This window comes from Alligator mississippiensis, chromosome 6 (assembly GCF_030867095.1).
Source record: "Alligator mississippiensis isolate rAllMis1 chromosome 6, rAllMis1, whole genome shotgun sequence".
NCBI classification, from domain to species: Eukaryota; Metazoa; Chordata; order Crocodylia; family Alligatoridae; genus Alligator; species Alligator mississippiensis.
This window is the reverse complement of record NC_081829.1, coordinates 71,798,452-71,812,734: the sequence shown is the minus strand read 5'-3', so window position 1 is coordinate 71,812,734 and position 14,283 is coordinate 71,798,452. Positions and strand designations below refer to the sequence as shown.

The following is a 14,283-nucleotide window of genomic DNA, read 5'->3' as shown; positions in this document are numbered from 1 at the left end:
AGCAAGTTTAAATGCGCAGGGGCAACCCAGCACCAACTCCAGAGTCCAGGTTCCCTGTGCCCCTTTAAGCTTTCTTTTCCTGTGTCCTTGTGACAAGGTATTTAGCAGAATTCACAGATTTCATTTGGAATCTGACAGGCTGTGCTGTGAGCATTTTTCCTATGGCCTCGACCTTGCAACCTCTGAGCTGTCAACTACGTTTCTTAGCGCCCACACCACCTCACCCCCACCCTTTAAGCTGACACATCACATGTTCAAATTAAAGTGCAATAAGCCAACCACAAAGATGTTCAACATTTCACAAGAAACATCTTTGAAGCTGATTCATCATTTTTATTGCGTGATAAATTGCTTGACTGTGTGACATGTTACAATTTATTACACAATTGACACATTAAGCAAGTTACAAATATGCTGTCTGGAGGGGGCCTGATCTATAATTTATATGGGAAAGTGAAACTGTGTTTAAACATGAGTTATATTTTTCCTTGACCAAAGTGACTGGGCTGTCAAGTTCTAATTTACAGATGCTGTGTATCAAAACTACAGAGGAAGGATTTGAAAATCAAGTTTTTCACCTAGCATGTTATTAGCTTGGTTTATAATTATGTTTTACCATTCACAACTGACATGATACTGCATGAAGCGTCACCAACATCTTTTGCAGAACTGAAAAAGCACATGAATTTTATAATTGTATAGTATCTCTCTAAAGATATACATGTACAAAAACATGATTTATACTATATGTACATGCATACACTTGAAAAAAATCAAGGCTGAAGAATAATTTCATAGCGTACCTTTGTAACAAGTCCCCAAAGGAATCTCTGTTTCTTTGGTTCTCATCTGCAAATCTATGTAATTGATTCTAAACTTGTGTGTTAATGCTGCTTTTTCCTGTCAAAGTCTCTTTGGAAATATAGTAAAGTATCTAGAGTTCTTCCCTGACATAACTCATTCAGTACTGGAAACTACAATTCTCTCGCATGCATCACATTTCAGGCAACGGGCCACAGTGGATCTTCCAGTGCCAAAGGGTTCATAAATATTAATTTAGAAAAAAATATATACCAGTCTTAAACACTATGTGGAGCAGACTGAAAAAGTGCTGCCTTTCATGGCAAAAAAATTATTCCAATGGTCTCAATCTCTTCTAAATGCTATTATGTTCTATCAGCTTTCAACATGTATTTTCTTTAGGGTAGTTTAAGATTTTGCAGGTTGGTATAAGAAGTAAAACAAAATGATCACAGGCAGGTGCTTTCAAGGAAAAGAGTTTCATCATAAAAAATACAGGCATCCATAATAAGCTAGGCTCACCCCAAGGACATTCCATCCCCTCATCCTCTAGCTCTATCCCTAACCCTGACCTACACACACAGTATACAATAGAACATGGAGAAGAAAATATTATTTTGCCCAAATCCCAGTCCAGTTGTTTGCTGTGTCTGCTTTGTGCTAAGCCTGGGAGTTCCTCCGCAAGAGAAGAACCCATGTAGAGACTTTCACAACTTATCTCCAATTTAGTCAGAATGCAAGGAGATATGCCCACAGATCTCTCCTGAGATTCCTAGATGGCATATTGGCATTTTGCCTGTAGAAATAAAAACAGTTTTCACATGGCTCAAAGTTATGTCTTACTGTGACCCAAGCATATCTGGCCTAGGCTCAGAAGAGTTTCTTTTCACTCTTGATTTGAATCATGCACAGCTTGGTCACAGCCAACAAACTTTATGTGTTAGTAGTAATTAATACAACTTCAAAGTATTTTGTTTTCTGAAAAATGTCTGCAAAATTGTATATAGAATCATAGAAAATTAGGGTTGGAAGAGACCCTAGGAGGTCATCTAGTCCAACCCCCTGCTCAAAGCAGGACCAGCCCCAACTAGATCACTAGCTGAGTCTTAAAACACTCCAAGGATGGAAAGTCCACACCTGCTCTGGGTTACCTGTTCCAGTGCTTTATCATCTTCCTAGTGAGAACATTGTTTCTGATATCTAACCTAAACTTCCCTTGCTGCAACTTGAGACCACCGTTCCTTGTTCTATTATCTCCCATCACTGAGAACAGTCCAGCTCCATCCTCTTTGGAACCACCCTTCAGGTATTTGAAGGCTGCTATTAAATTCCCAAACAGTCTTTTCTTCTCCACCCTAAATAAGCCCAGTTCCCTCAGCCTCTCCTCATAAGTCATGTGCCCCAGCCCCCTAACCATTTTCATTACCCTCTGCTGGACTCTCTCCAATTTATCTCCATCCTTTCTGTAGTGAGGGGCCCAAAACTGGACACAATGGGCCTTTGTACATGCCATGCTTTTTGCCCTTTCTTGCGCTGCAGTGGCATGACTGTTTGCACAAGCGGGTTTTCTGGACACTTTTTTAAAAAGTCTTTCTGGTGCATTAAAGTAAAACTCCTTGAATGTAGTTTACTTTGGCTCACCACAAATTAAAGCATTGTGTCCATGGTTTCTTTGCATGCAAGGACAAAGGCACTCAAAGACATGTAATAAGCTGCTTTGTCCACCAGATGGCGGTGCAGCTCTTTTGTAGTTCAACCCTTTGAATTGTTTCCACCTTTGAATTGCTTTTTTTTTTTTTTTCTTGTGCCATTTGCTGGCTCCATGCTCCCACAGCTGTGTAACAAGGCATGGGATGGGGAACCCTGGTCCAGGGGGTGGGGGGCAGCACTGGACTGTCCAACTCTCCTGCGGCACCAGCCAGGGGCTGAGCTTAATTTGTTCAAAAACTAAGTATGTGCAAACAGTGATGCGATGCTCCAAAGCTTAATTTGTTTGGAAACCTAGTGCATGCAAACATTGATGTGACACTCCAAAATAAACATGTTTAAATTTTATAAACCTATTTAATTTAATGAGGATTAAACCCTGTGGTATGTACAGGCACCCAATACTCCAGATGTGACCTCAGTACTCCAACTAATACAGCCTAGTATGCCATTAGCCTTCTTCACAGGAGCATACTGTTGGGTCATACTCAGCTTATTGTTCATTATAAATCCCAGGTCCTTTTCTGCGCAGTTGCTGCTTAGCCTGTACTGGTGTATGGGATTGCTCCATCCTAAGTGCAGAACTTAGCATTTGTCCTTATTGAATCTCCTGAGATTTCTTTGTCAAGGTCTCTCTGAATCTTAGCCCTACCCTCCAGTGTATCTACTATCCCCCACATCTTTCTATCAACTGAAAACTTGCTGACAGTGCACTCCATCCCATCTTCCAGGTTGTTGAGGACCCCTGGGGCACTCTACTTGGTACCGGCTGCCAACTACCCTCTAAGCCTAACAATCCATCCTGTTTTCTATCTACTTTACAGTCCATTCATCTAACCCATGCTTCCTTAGCCTGCTTGAGAAAATGTTGTAGGAGGCAGTATCAAAAGCCTTGCTAAAGTGTAGGTATATTCCATACACTGTTCCATTGCTCTTCCCACATCCACAGATCTAGTCATTCATCAGAGAAGGCAATCAGGTTGGTCAGGCATGACTTGCCCTTGGTAAATCCATTTTGACTGTTTATAATCATCTTCTTCTCTTCCAAGTGCTTAGAAATGCATTCCTTGAGGACCTGCTCCATGCTTTTTCCAGTGACTGAGGTGAGGCTGACCAGTCTATAGTTCCCCAGATTCTTGTCCCTCCCTTTCTTAAAGATTGGCACTATATTTACCCTTTTCCAATCATCTGGAACCTCTCCCAATCGCCATGAGTTTTCAAAGATGATGGCCAGCAGGTCTGTAATCACATCAGCCAATTCTCTCAGTACCCTTAGGTACATCCCGTCTGGCCCCATAGACTTATATATGTCCAGCTTTTCTAAATAGTTCCTAATTTGTTCTTACATAGCTGTTCGCTGCTCACCTCCTCCCCAAACTGCTGCCAGATACCATAGTTTTGAAGCTGGCCTTGCCTGTGAAGGCTGAGATGATATAGACATTGATTACATCAGCTTTTTCCACATCATCTGTCACTAGGTTGCCTCCCCCATTTAGTAAAGGACCCACACTTTCCCTGATCCTCCACTTGTTGCTGACATACTTGTAGAAACCATTCTTGTCACTCTTCACGTCCCTTGATAGCTACAACTCTAGTTGCACTTTGGCGTCCCCGATTTCATCCCTGCATGCCTGAGCAATACTCGTATATGCCTCCTTAGTTATTTGTCCAAGTTTCCACTTTATATAAGCTTCCTTTTTGTGTTTTAGCTCATTGAAGAGTTCCCTAAATTACCCTAAAGAGTTCCCTGCTAAAACAAGCTGGTCTTCTGCCATACTTGATAGTAGAGGTGCACTGATACATCAGTCCCATATCAGATCGGCACCAATATAAGGAAAATTGACAGCATCAGGAATTTGGTTTTTTTGCCTGATGTGGCCAATAATGTGGCCAATAAATGCCCCATGCATGCATGCAGCTGTAGTACAGCATGCAGGTGGCCAAGAGCATAGCCCAGCAATGTGGAGAGCAGCCGTGTCTGGCTGGTAAGCCTGTTGTGGTGGAAGAAGTGGAGGGAGGGAAGCGGCGTGTGGGGGGCCCCTGCAGTGAGGGAGGCAGTGGGAGTGGGGCTGGCCAACTGGGGCGGGGCGAGGTATGGGACAGAGCTGCAAGCAGCTTGCTTGGGCATGTGGGGAGGGGCCTGCTCCCACTACTGTGTGCACCCCAGAGGGCATGGGGGAGTATGCCCCTGGATCTGTGCATGGGAAGAGGGTGGGCTGCTGTTGCAGGCTGGGGCTGGGGCAGCAACAGGCTCTTCCTGGTGAGGGAGCTGAGTCAGGCTGCACTCAGGGCAGGTGGTGGTGATGCTGGGAGGGAGGGTTGGGGGGCTACGGTGAATTTTGGGAAGGCTGCAGCCTCTCCACCATTGCCCCCCTCCCAGCACTGTTGCTGCCCACCTGGAGTGTAGCTCATCCCCCACACTGGGAATAGCTCAGCGCACCCCTGTCCCCACAGTGCAGCTGCAGCCCACCCTGGCCCTGCACACAGATCCAGGGGCACCCCACCCATGCCCTCCTGGGGTGCACATAGCAGCAGAAGCTGCGTCCTCCCTGTATCCCCCAGATGAGCTGCTCGTAGCTCCATCCCATGCCCTGCCCCACCCCATCTTGGCAGCTCCTACCCCTGCCCCAGCCCCACCCCCTCCCTCACCGCAAGATCCTTGATCTCCCCCCAACACATGCCCCTTCCCTCCTTCCATGCCTTCCACCACAACAGATTTAACAGCCAGACCCGGCTGCTCTCCACTCTGCTGAGCCGCATATCAGCAATTGGATCAGTATCAGCTGATACAGCTCCTTAAAAATCAGTGATTAGTATCGACCCTAAAAGTCTCTATCAGTGCACCTTTACTTGATAGTCTTCTTGAGCATTGGGAACATTTGTTCCTGCACCATCAGTAAGGTTTCTTTAAAATACAGTTAGCTCTCCTGGACTCCTCTCCCCCTCAGAATGGCCTCCCCAGGACCCTGCCCATCAGTTCCCTGACTGAGTTTAAGTCCAGAGTCTGCTGCTCTCCTTCCTTCCCTCAAGATCATAAATTCAATCATTTTGGGTGGTTGCTGTTGCCATGCACTACTACATTCCCTACCAAGTCTTCCTTCTTTGCAAGCAGCAGATCAATAAAAGCACAGCCCCTACATGGCCTCTACAACACTTTCACCAGGATGTTGTCCCCAACACTCACCAAAAACTTCCTGGATTGCTTGTGTACTGCTGTATTGCCCTCCCAGCAGATGTCAGGGTGATTGAAGTCCCCTATGAGAACCAGGGCCTGTGATTAGGAAACTTCCATTAGCTGTTTGAAGAAAACTTCATCCACCTCATCCTCCTGGTCTGGTGGCCTATAGCATATACCCACCACAACATCACCCTTGTTGCTTTCCCCTCTGGCCTTAACCCAGACACTTTCAACAGGTCTATCTCCAGTTTCATACTGGAGATCTGAGCAATCATACAGCTCTTTTACATAAAGCACAACTCCTCCTCCTCTTCTCCCCTGCCTGTCCTTCTTGAACAGTTTATACTCATCAATGACAGTGCTCTAGTCATGTTTACTATCCCACCAAGTATGTTATTCCAATCATGTCATAGTTCCATGACTGTGCAAGGACTTCCAATTCTTCTTGTTTGTTTCCCTTGCTCCATGCATTCATGTACAGATACCTGAGGTAACTAGCTGACTACCCTTCTTTCTCAGGAAGAATGAGAAGGCCTCCCCTGTTGCCCACTCTTGCTTGTGCTTCTTCCAGGTCACCTATTTCCTCACTTACCTCAGGGGTTTGGTCTCCATCCCCCAGTGAACCTAGTTTAAAGCCCTCCTCACTAGATTAGCAAGTCTGTCTGCAAAGATGCTCTTCATCAGGTGGATCCTATCTCTTCCTACCAATCCTTCTTCTTGGAACAACATCCCATGGTCAAAGAAGCCAAACCCCTGTTGGTGACACCATCTGCACAGCCATGCATTGATCTGCAAGATGCATCCGTTCCCACCCAGGCCATTGCCCTTGACCAGAAGGATCACGGAGAACACACCTGAACCCCTGCCCCACTCCCATTTGCAGCCAGATCCCTGTAGTCACTTTTGATCTGCTAAGGGTCATCCTAGCAGTATCACTGATTTCACATGGATAATCAGCATGGAGTAATAATCAGAGGGCCAAATGAGTTGCAGTAATCCTTCTATGACATCTTGGATCTGGGCTCTGGGCAAGCAGCAGACTTCCTGAGACAACAGGACAAGCCAGCAGATGAATGCCTCTGTCTCCTGAATAAGGAAGTCTCCAGCCACCACCACCCATTGCTTCCTCTTGGTGGCAGTAGTCTCGATCCTCCCAACCTTGGGGATGCCTAGCCTGGCCTCCTTCACCATGGGACCATGTTCCTGCTCCTCTGTTGCTAGGGCTTCATATCTATTCTCCAGGCAAACTGCTGCTAGTGGAGATGGAGAATTTGTTAGGTGCCAGAAATTACAAGCTTCCAGCTTCCACCTTTCTGGGAGTCCATGTCCTCTTCCTTCTCTAGTGCTGCCTCTGGCAGTCCTTCCTCCACAGAGGGCTTCATGAAAATTGTAGTCTTTAGGGAAGTAGCTTGAGAATGAGATTGATTATACCTATGCAGGAAACTGTAACTATCTAGCTGGTGTTATTATTTAATCGTTCATTAAAAGAATCAGTGTTCTCAGAACAATGTTAGGGTGTGTGCGTCTACTATGTATCACATTTCCCCATTTTCTCTGTCACTGTCAACCCAACCATAATCTCTCCAGTCAATCATGACCTTGAATTTGTTGTCATCACTGACTTAGTTCTCTCACTTAACCTATATTCAGGCTGTTTCTATATCTTGTTAATTCTTTTATGAAACTTCAAGATCTGGATTTTTTTTATCCAACCAACAGCTAAAATCCTCATCTAAGCCATCACTATTTCATGTTTTAACTCCTTTAAACTCATCTTTACACTATATTACACCATATTTACAGAAATGCCAAGTCACCTTTTCATCTTGTAATCTTATTTGATGCAAAGAATTACGCATGAACAGATGGCTTATTAATTTTTAGCCATCTTTTCTGAAAAGTTCTCTGAAGCTGAATATCAGTGGAATGAAGAGGTCAAAGATAACACCAACTATATCACCCCGTGTCACAAAGTGCCTCAATGATTCAAGATATATTAAAACAAAACCAAAAACTATGGATGCCATTTATAGTTCTTATAGTTAGCTTTATCTCCCTTTTTTTAACAGAGGCAAAATCACACCCTTATTTCAGTCATCAGGGATGATACTGGGAAACCAGTTCATCTGGAGGAATCTGCAACCATGGCATAACAGCACTCTTTTCAGCAACTTAGGAGTGATGTTACCAGCCCATGGTGCTTTCTCAGCAGACCACCAGATTTCTTCTTGGTTGAAAAATGGCAGCTGTATGATAATCTCCTGCCCCACATGAAGCCAAGAAGTGCAGTAGGTGACAGGCAACTAAATAGTGCCTTAATGTTCCTATCAGTTCAGCTGATTTTGCTACCTCTAGCTACTGCTGCTATCCTAATTCTTTTCTGGACAGGCTGCTGACTGGTGTCAATTTCTACCACAGGCACTGTGAAGTTAAATAAAGTTGTGGACTACCTGTTTGGTAACAGCCTACTTGAATTTGTATGCTTTACTGACCACCAGAATCCATTTTCTTTCTTACACAATGACTTAATGATGTTCTGATTTGCCTGGGTTCTTATTGAGTGCATCTATATATGCATTTGATCCAGCAGCAGTTTAGTCTTGAGTAAACTACTAGAGAGTAAACACTCCCAGACAGGCACCTGCATGTGCAGGAAAGTGGGAGCAGATTTGCTGCTCCTAGCAGCAAACTGTTCCTGCTTCCTACAACCCTGCAATGGGTCCCTACCACCACCAGGGTAAGCTGAAGTCTCCGGCTGCAGCTGCCTATGACCAGCAGCCTTCTGCAAAAAGCATCCCTGCTCCCTGGCCAGCCACTTTTCTGGCTTGGAGCAGCATGCAGAACCTGGAAGCAACACGCAGTGCCTCTTCCACCACAGCCTCTGCCTCCCTATACCATGGCTGCTCTGGCCTCTGCCTCTGGCAGCAATGGCCAGCACCCTGGACTCCTGCTGGCCATGGTGCTGGCCCCAGTGGCTTTCCCCTCCCCACCACCCCACCCCACAGAGGCCCCAAGCAAGCTGCACACCAACCAGTAGGAACCAGGCCACCGGATGTGAGAGATACTGGCCAACCACCTCTTCCTGCACTTCCTGCTGTAGCCCACCTTGACAGCCACCCATGCACCCCTGCCCCACCACCCATCCCCAGCACCACGCTCACTGCAGGCAGTTCTCTGAAAAACACTTTATTGCCCTCACACAAACAGACCCCCACTCCCCATTTCTTCCCCCAAAACAGACCTCCCCTTCCCCCCCAACAGACCCTCACACCCTTCTCTCCCCAACAGCAGAGACCCTCCATCACTCACCCCACCCACCACCAATAAAACACCCTATTTCCTGTGTGAAATATGTACATTGTTGTGGTAGCTTGTGAGTGCCCTCCTGGGGTGGGGAGCCTAAGGGTGGAAACTAGGGACAGGCACCCAGCATCCCAGCCTCTGGCCAATCCCCCATGGGTGTGCATACCATGATGAGCCCAGCAGGTGGTAGGCTCACCCAGGGGCAATGATGGGCATTTGTCTTCCAGTGTGCCCATCTCCCACTCCAGCAGCCAGTGGCCAGGGTCAGCAGTCCTGGCCCCACTGCAGGCAGGTCCTGCTCTGCAGCAACATGGAGTTGGGGTGAGCAGGGGGGCTGGGCCCAGGCAGGGAGCTAGGTGGTGGGGGACCCAGGTTGGGGGCCAGGGCGGGGTCTCCTTGCCAATGGAGGTGGTGCTGGACTTCTGCCCAGGCCCATGGAGGGGTCTGCTGCTGGGTAGCAGGTAGCTGCCAGGGGCCAGGTGGGGCTGCAGTCAGGAGCAGGGCACCAGGCAATATGAAGGTGACAGCCAGGGCCAGGATTTTGTCCAGCACCAGGCGGTTCTTCTCCATCACCTCCACTGCCCTGGCCACAAGTGCAGCCTGTCACTCCAGGCCTCCACATGCTGCTCCTCCAGGGCCAGGAACCATACCCTGAATACCCAGTCCTCCTGGTCCCATGCCTCCTTGCAGGGTCACCTCACTGCCTGGTCCTCTGCACACTATTCATCCTTCCAGGAAACCTTTGATCACTAGCCCTGTGCACCTGCCAGAGCTCCTCTGATGCTGTCATTAGGCAGTCTAGGAAGAGGATCCTCCCCTGGGTCCTCCTTCATTGGAGCTGGCACATCCACAGGGCCCTGGCTGAGGGTGGTGGTGACCCTGAGCTACCATCCTGGCTGCCAAATGCAGCCTCTCCCCCACATGCTGCTGCAGGACCTGCAGAGTCACGAGAAAGAAGCTGTTTGTGAGAGTTTGCAACACTTCTGAGATAAGATGCTCTGTACCATGGGGCTGTATGCTGCCTGGCCTCAGACTGGGTGCTATGCATGTATGGGTGCCCGTGGTAAGTCAGCCGGGCAGGCCTGGGCCCAGGCAGCTGCCAGCCAAGCCCCACACCCCCACTCACTCCCCAGGGGCCAGTGGGCCACGGAGTGCTGGCCACAGGCAGCCTGCCTCCCTCACCCCATTCCCAAGCAGAGACAGGCTTGATTCCTGGAAGCACCTGCTGCTGTGGCTCCAGACCCAATCCCCTGCCTGCTCCTTCTGCAGGCCAGCCTGTCTCCTGTGCTGCTGCCAAGCCCACAATGCATGGGCTCAGGGGGCATGGGGCTCCCAGACAACTGGGATGTGGAGCTGCCAGCGCTCCCACCTTCCCCACAGGGGGCCCCCCAGGGAGGTGATCAGGTGCCAAACCCCCTGCATTGGCTCTGCACCCCCAGCATGCCCCTACTGTGAGTGCCCCAGGGGCAGCACATGGAGCTGTTTGTGTGGACGAAGGGGTGCCTGAAACACTATGCCCAGACGCTGCTGATGGCCATTGTGTCCCAGGCACACCTGCATACCTGGCATAGGATCCTGAGCTTCAACAGTGCAGCAGACAATCCCATGCTGCTCTGCAACCTCTGCTGCCACCTGGAAGACTACCTGTAGCTACACTACATGTCCCAGCCCCCATAGCTAAGGAAGACATAGCCACCAGCTTCAACACATACCTTGACATGTAAGAGGGCCATGCTCACCTAGCTGCAGGGGCACAGGCTGCTCAGTAAAGTTTTGCACTGTCTCCCACCTCCATGCATGCTGTGAGGGGGAACCTAGGGACCAGGGGAGCATGGCTGGACCAAGTGGGAAGGGGGGGCGGGGGCTGGGGCCCTGGGTAGGGCCAGGCCCAGGCCCAAGGGCTGTACTGGGGCAGTGAGGGCCCTCCCCACAGTGGGGGGCTTACCACATGGGTGGGGCTGGCATGTCCAGTGGCTGAAGTTAGTCCCGGCTCGTGGTAACAGCATGTGGCTCCTGGTGGTGTCCTGGGTCGGAGGGGCACAGTGTGTGGCTCCCCAAGCAGGATCCCCCTTGAGGGAGGAGCTGGTGCTGCTGGTGGCTGGCAATGATGTGGCTGGCCTGGCCTCATAGCTGGGGCTGAGGCTGTGGACCTGGAGGTATAGGTGCTGGCCTGGGCTCTCAGAGCTGATGGATGATGCTGGGAGAAGGGCACACTGTGGAACTGGCTGCTGGCAGGCTGAGTGGTCCTCCCCCAGTGACATGTCACCACAGGTGCCAGGCTATAGCAGAGGCTGAGGCAGGCCACCCATGCTGCAGTGCAAAGCACAGCCAAGGGCTTAAGGGCATGGACTTGTAGGCAGTCTTTGACTGACAGTTGTGGTCAGTCACGGTGACCCACTGTGCCTTCAAGGTCCAAGTTATGCAACACTGGCACAATGACTGGTCATGACCAGGCTCCCACATACAGCCTGGAAGCCCCTCAAACATGTGTGCAAGAGCACCCACCCCATGTGAACAGCACCTCAGCCTCACCCCACAGTGCCACGAGGTCCCCAGTTTCCACCAGCAACCAACTCAAGTCCTGGGAGGCAGCATATGACACTAGTGAGGATGCCAGTATGGCTCCCATGATGACTTTCTGGGCCTCTGTGTGGCTGTCTCAGTGCTGCTGGGCCTGGGCAGCTGCCTGCAGTGCCCAATGCAGGGGCATGGTGGAGGACTGGAAGCCACAGGGAAAAGCAGTGCCAGGTAGTAGCTGCAGGGTCTGGGCAGGCTGCTAGAGGCCATCTGTGGCCTGATAGAGATGGCTCTGGTGGCCAGGAGCTGCTTGCAGCTGGGCCCAGGTGCTGGCAGGTCTGGCAGGTGCCTGCAGCACCCAGAGGGGCTGGATGGTGTGGCCCTGGCAGCCACGCAGCACTGTGGTGCAGTGAGCAGTGCTGGGCTACAGGCAGGCTGGCTGATCTGGCCTGTGGCCTGTGCAAGAGGATGCTGTGGTCGTGTGTGACCACAGGCTGCCAGCATGTGCCCCAGGGCTCCACAGTGCCTGCAGGCTTTTAAGGACCTAGGGCTGGGACTGACAGAGCCAGCCCAGCCCTGGGCCATGCTGAGGGGAGAGGCTCCCAGCCCAGGGGGCTCCCAGCATGGGGGCCCTGTGGCTAGGGTGAGGCTAGCCCTCTAGTGGCAGGGCTGACTGGGGGCAAGTTTGCTCCTAGTCAGCATCTATACATGCATTATTGCACAGTAATTACTCATGATTAAATTTGCTACTTGCATTTGCAGGTATCAAATTTACTCATGAGTAGAGCAGTTTACTACACCGTAAGCATGTGCACGTGCAAAGGTAAAACATGTTTACATGTGCATATGCTTACGGTGCGGTAAACTGCACTACTGCACAGTAAAGTGTCTCATGTAGATGCACCCATTTTATATAACCATCTTTTTGAAGACTCAAATGCAGCAAAGGTTTTATACTTAATTCCAAGTTCTATAAGAATCTCTTACTAATCCATAGTTAATATATGATGAGCTGAAGCTCCAACTGGCAATCATCAGTACCATTGACTTGAAACAATGCTATCCACATTAGATGTAAAATGCAGTGAGTCTTCAGCCTAATATTTCAATTGTCTTGACAGTCTGGAATAGCAACTCATTTGCTAGCTCAATTCTAACTTCCTTACATTCCAGTTTGTGCTCTTAATCTAGAAACCCCTTCATAATTTAGCAGTACTCTACCATAGCTGATCAAGTAACCCATCCTAATGTTCATTTTTAATTTATCCATGTTCGCAATATTTATTGACAGCATTGAACTGTTCCCTTAATCACAGTTGTACTCTCTCATACGCAAACTCTGAGGCATCAAGAAAACTCCCCAGTATAATGTGCAGCCACTACTGCATCCTCCATAAAATTGCTTTTTAAGGCTCACCTCTAATGTGCTACCTATAAAACCCATCCTGATGATCATAGGCATAGAGATGATGGATTGCAATTATTATTCTTCGCCTCTCTCCTTCTTCTCTATGTTTACTTCCAACGTAAAATCAGAAACAATGACAACACATGTAACTAGAAAGATGTAGTCACTAATTCCTATGCTATATTTTTATATCTTAACATTGAGGTGCTGGTATCTAGATTGTACATAGAGGAGCCAACACTATAGGATCCCAAATCTAGTTGTGGTCTTTGGACACCACCATAATATAAGTATTTACTGCTACTGTTACTGTTACCCTTAATGAAATGTCACAAGTGTACTTTTGTGGCAAGGAAACAAGGATTTTCACTGCAAGAAAACCTGTTCAAATGAAATTTGCAGTACTATTTTCATACTAAATCAATTCAAGTAGGCTTCAGATAAACATCCATACATTTGGTTGCTTCCCCAAATCAAATGCTTTTGAAGTAAAACCTCCAGAATGACAGGAAGATGCTTTGCTCTTTAGAACTAAATAAAAATGAATATTTCATGATTTGATCCCTGGAAGAGCACTCAAGTTATTAATTATTTTTCTTCATTGATTTTAAGCTCACCCTTGATTTGCTACCCCAGTGACCTTCAACATAAATTAACCTTGGTTACCATGCAGCCAGACCATGCAAGCAAGACTTCCTGCAAGCTCATCTTCCTCTACCAAGGACCATTGTCAGGCCCCTGGTGACTACAGTCAACATTCCTTTGATGTGTATGTTCATGTCAAGTAATTGGGTGGAAGTGGAAGACTTTTTGTTCTTATTAAAGAAGATATTTTCTATAATTGGTTTTATATGATGCTGAATAGTTTATATAGGGAAATATATTTTGATTTTTTATTGCAAAGCCTGAGAGAATTCTAATGACAAAAAATATTATCTAGCAAACTAGTAGTCCCGCCTTTATTTAATGCTACCTTACACTTTCTATTCAAAGATCTGTTTTCAGGTTTTCATCGGTTTAGAACTTCACCAAATGTTTATTCATTGGACTAAAATTGTCCACAGTGGGTATGTGGCTCAGTCTGGGGTGTTTTGTTTTGTTTTGTTTTGTTTTGTTTTGTTTTGTTTTGGGGGGGTACTATTTAGGCCAGTGGTTTTCGTTTTCATTTGTGGATCCCTAAAAATGTTGAATGGAGGTGCAGACCCCCTTGGAAGTTTTGAAAGGAGGTGTGGACCTCTTTGAATTGTACTTGTGATTGATCATATTTTTCTTCTGTGGACTCCTTAGACATAATCTGCAGACCCCAGAGGTCCTCTAACCACAGGTTGAAAACCACTGGTTTAGGCAAATACCATTCAGATGTTTTCTG

At 47.9% G+C, this 14,283-nt stretch overlaps 1 protein-coding gene across 20 annotated transcripts in view; it reads right to left on the bottom strand.

Moving 5' to 3' along the window:
- DNTT (DNA nucleotidylexotransferase) overlaps nucleotides 1–14,283 on the bottom strand; it is a 358,214-nt gene that overhangs the window by 49,687 nt on the left and 294,244 nt on the right. For 17 of the 20 annotated variants that reach the window (XM_059730000.1, XM_059729999.1, XM_059729987.1 and 14 more), the window contains one exon: nucleotides 5,693–5,779. The exons of the other annotated variants lie outside the window; for them this stretch is intronic. In XM_059730000.1, coding sequence (XP_059585983.1) covers nucleotides 5,693–5,779 — 87 coding nt within the window. The remainder of the gene's footprint in view (nucleotides 1–5,692; nucleotides 5,780–14,283) is intronic. 20 annotated transcript variants of the gene reach the window in all.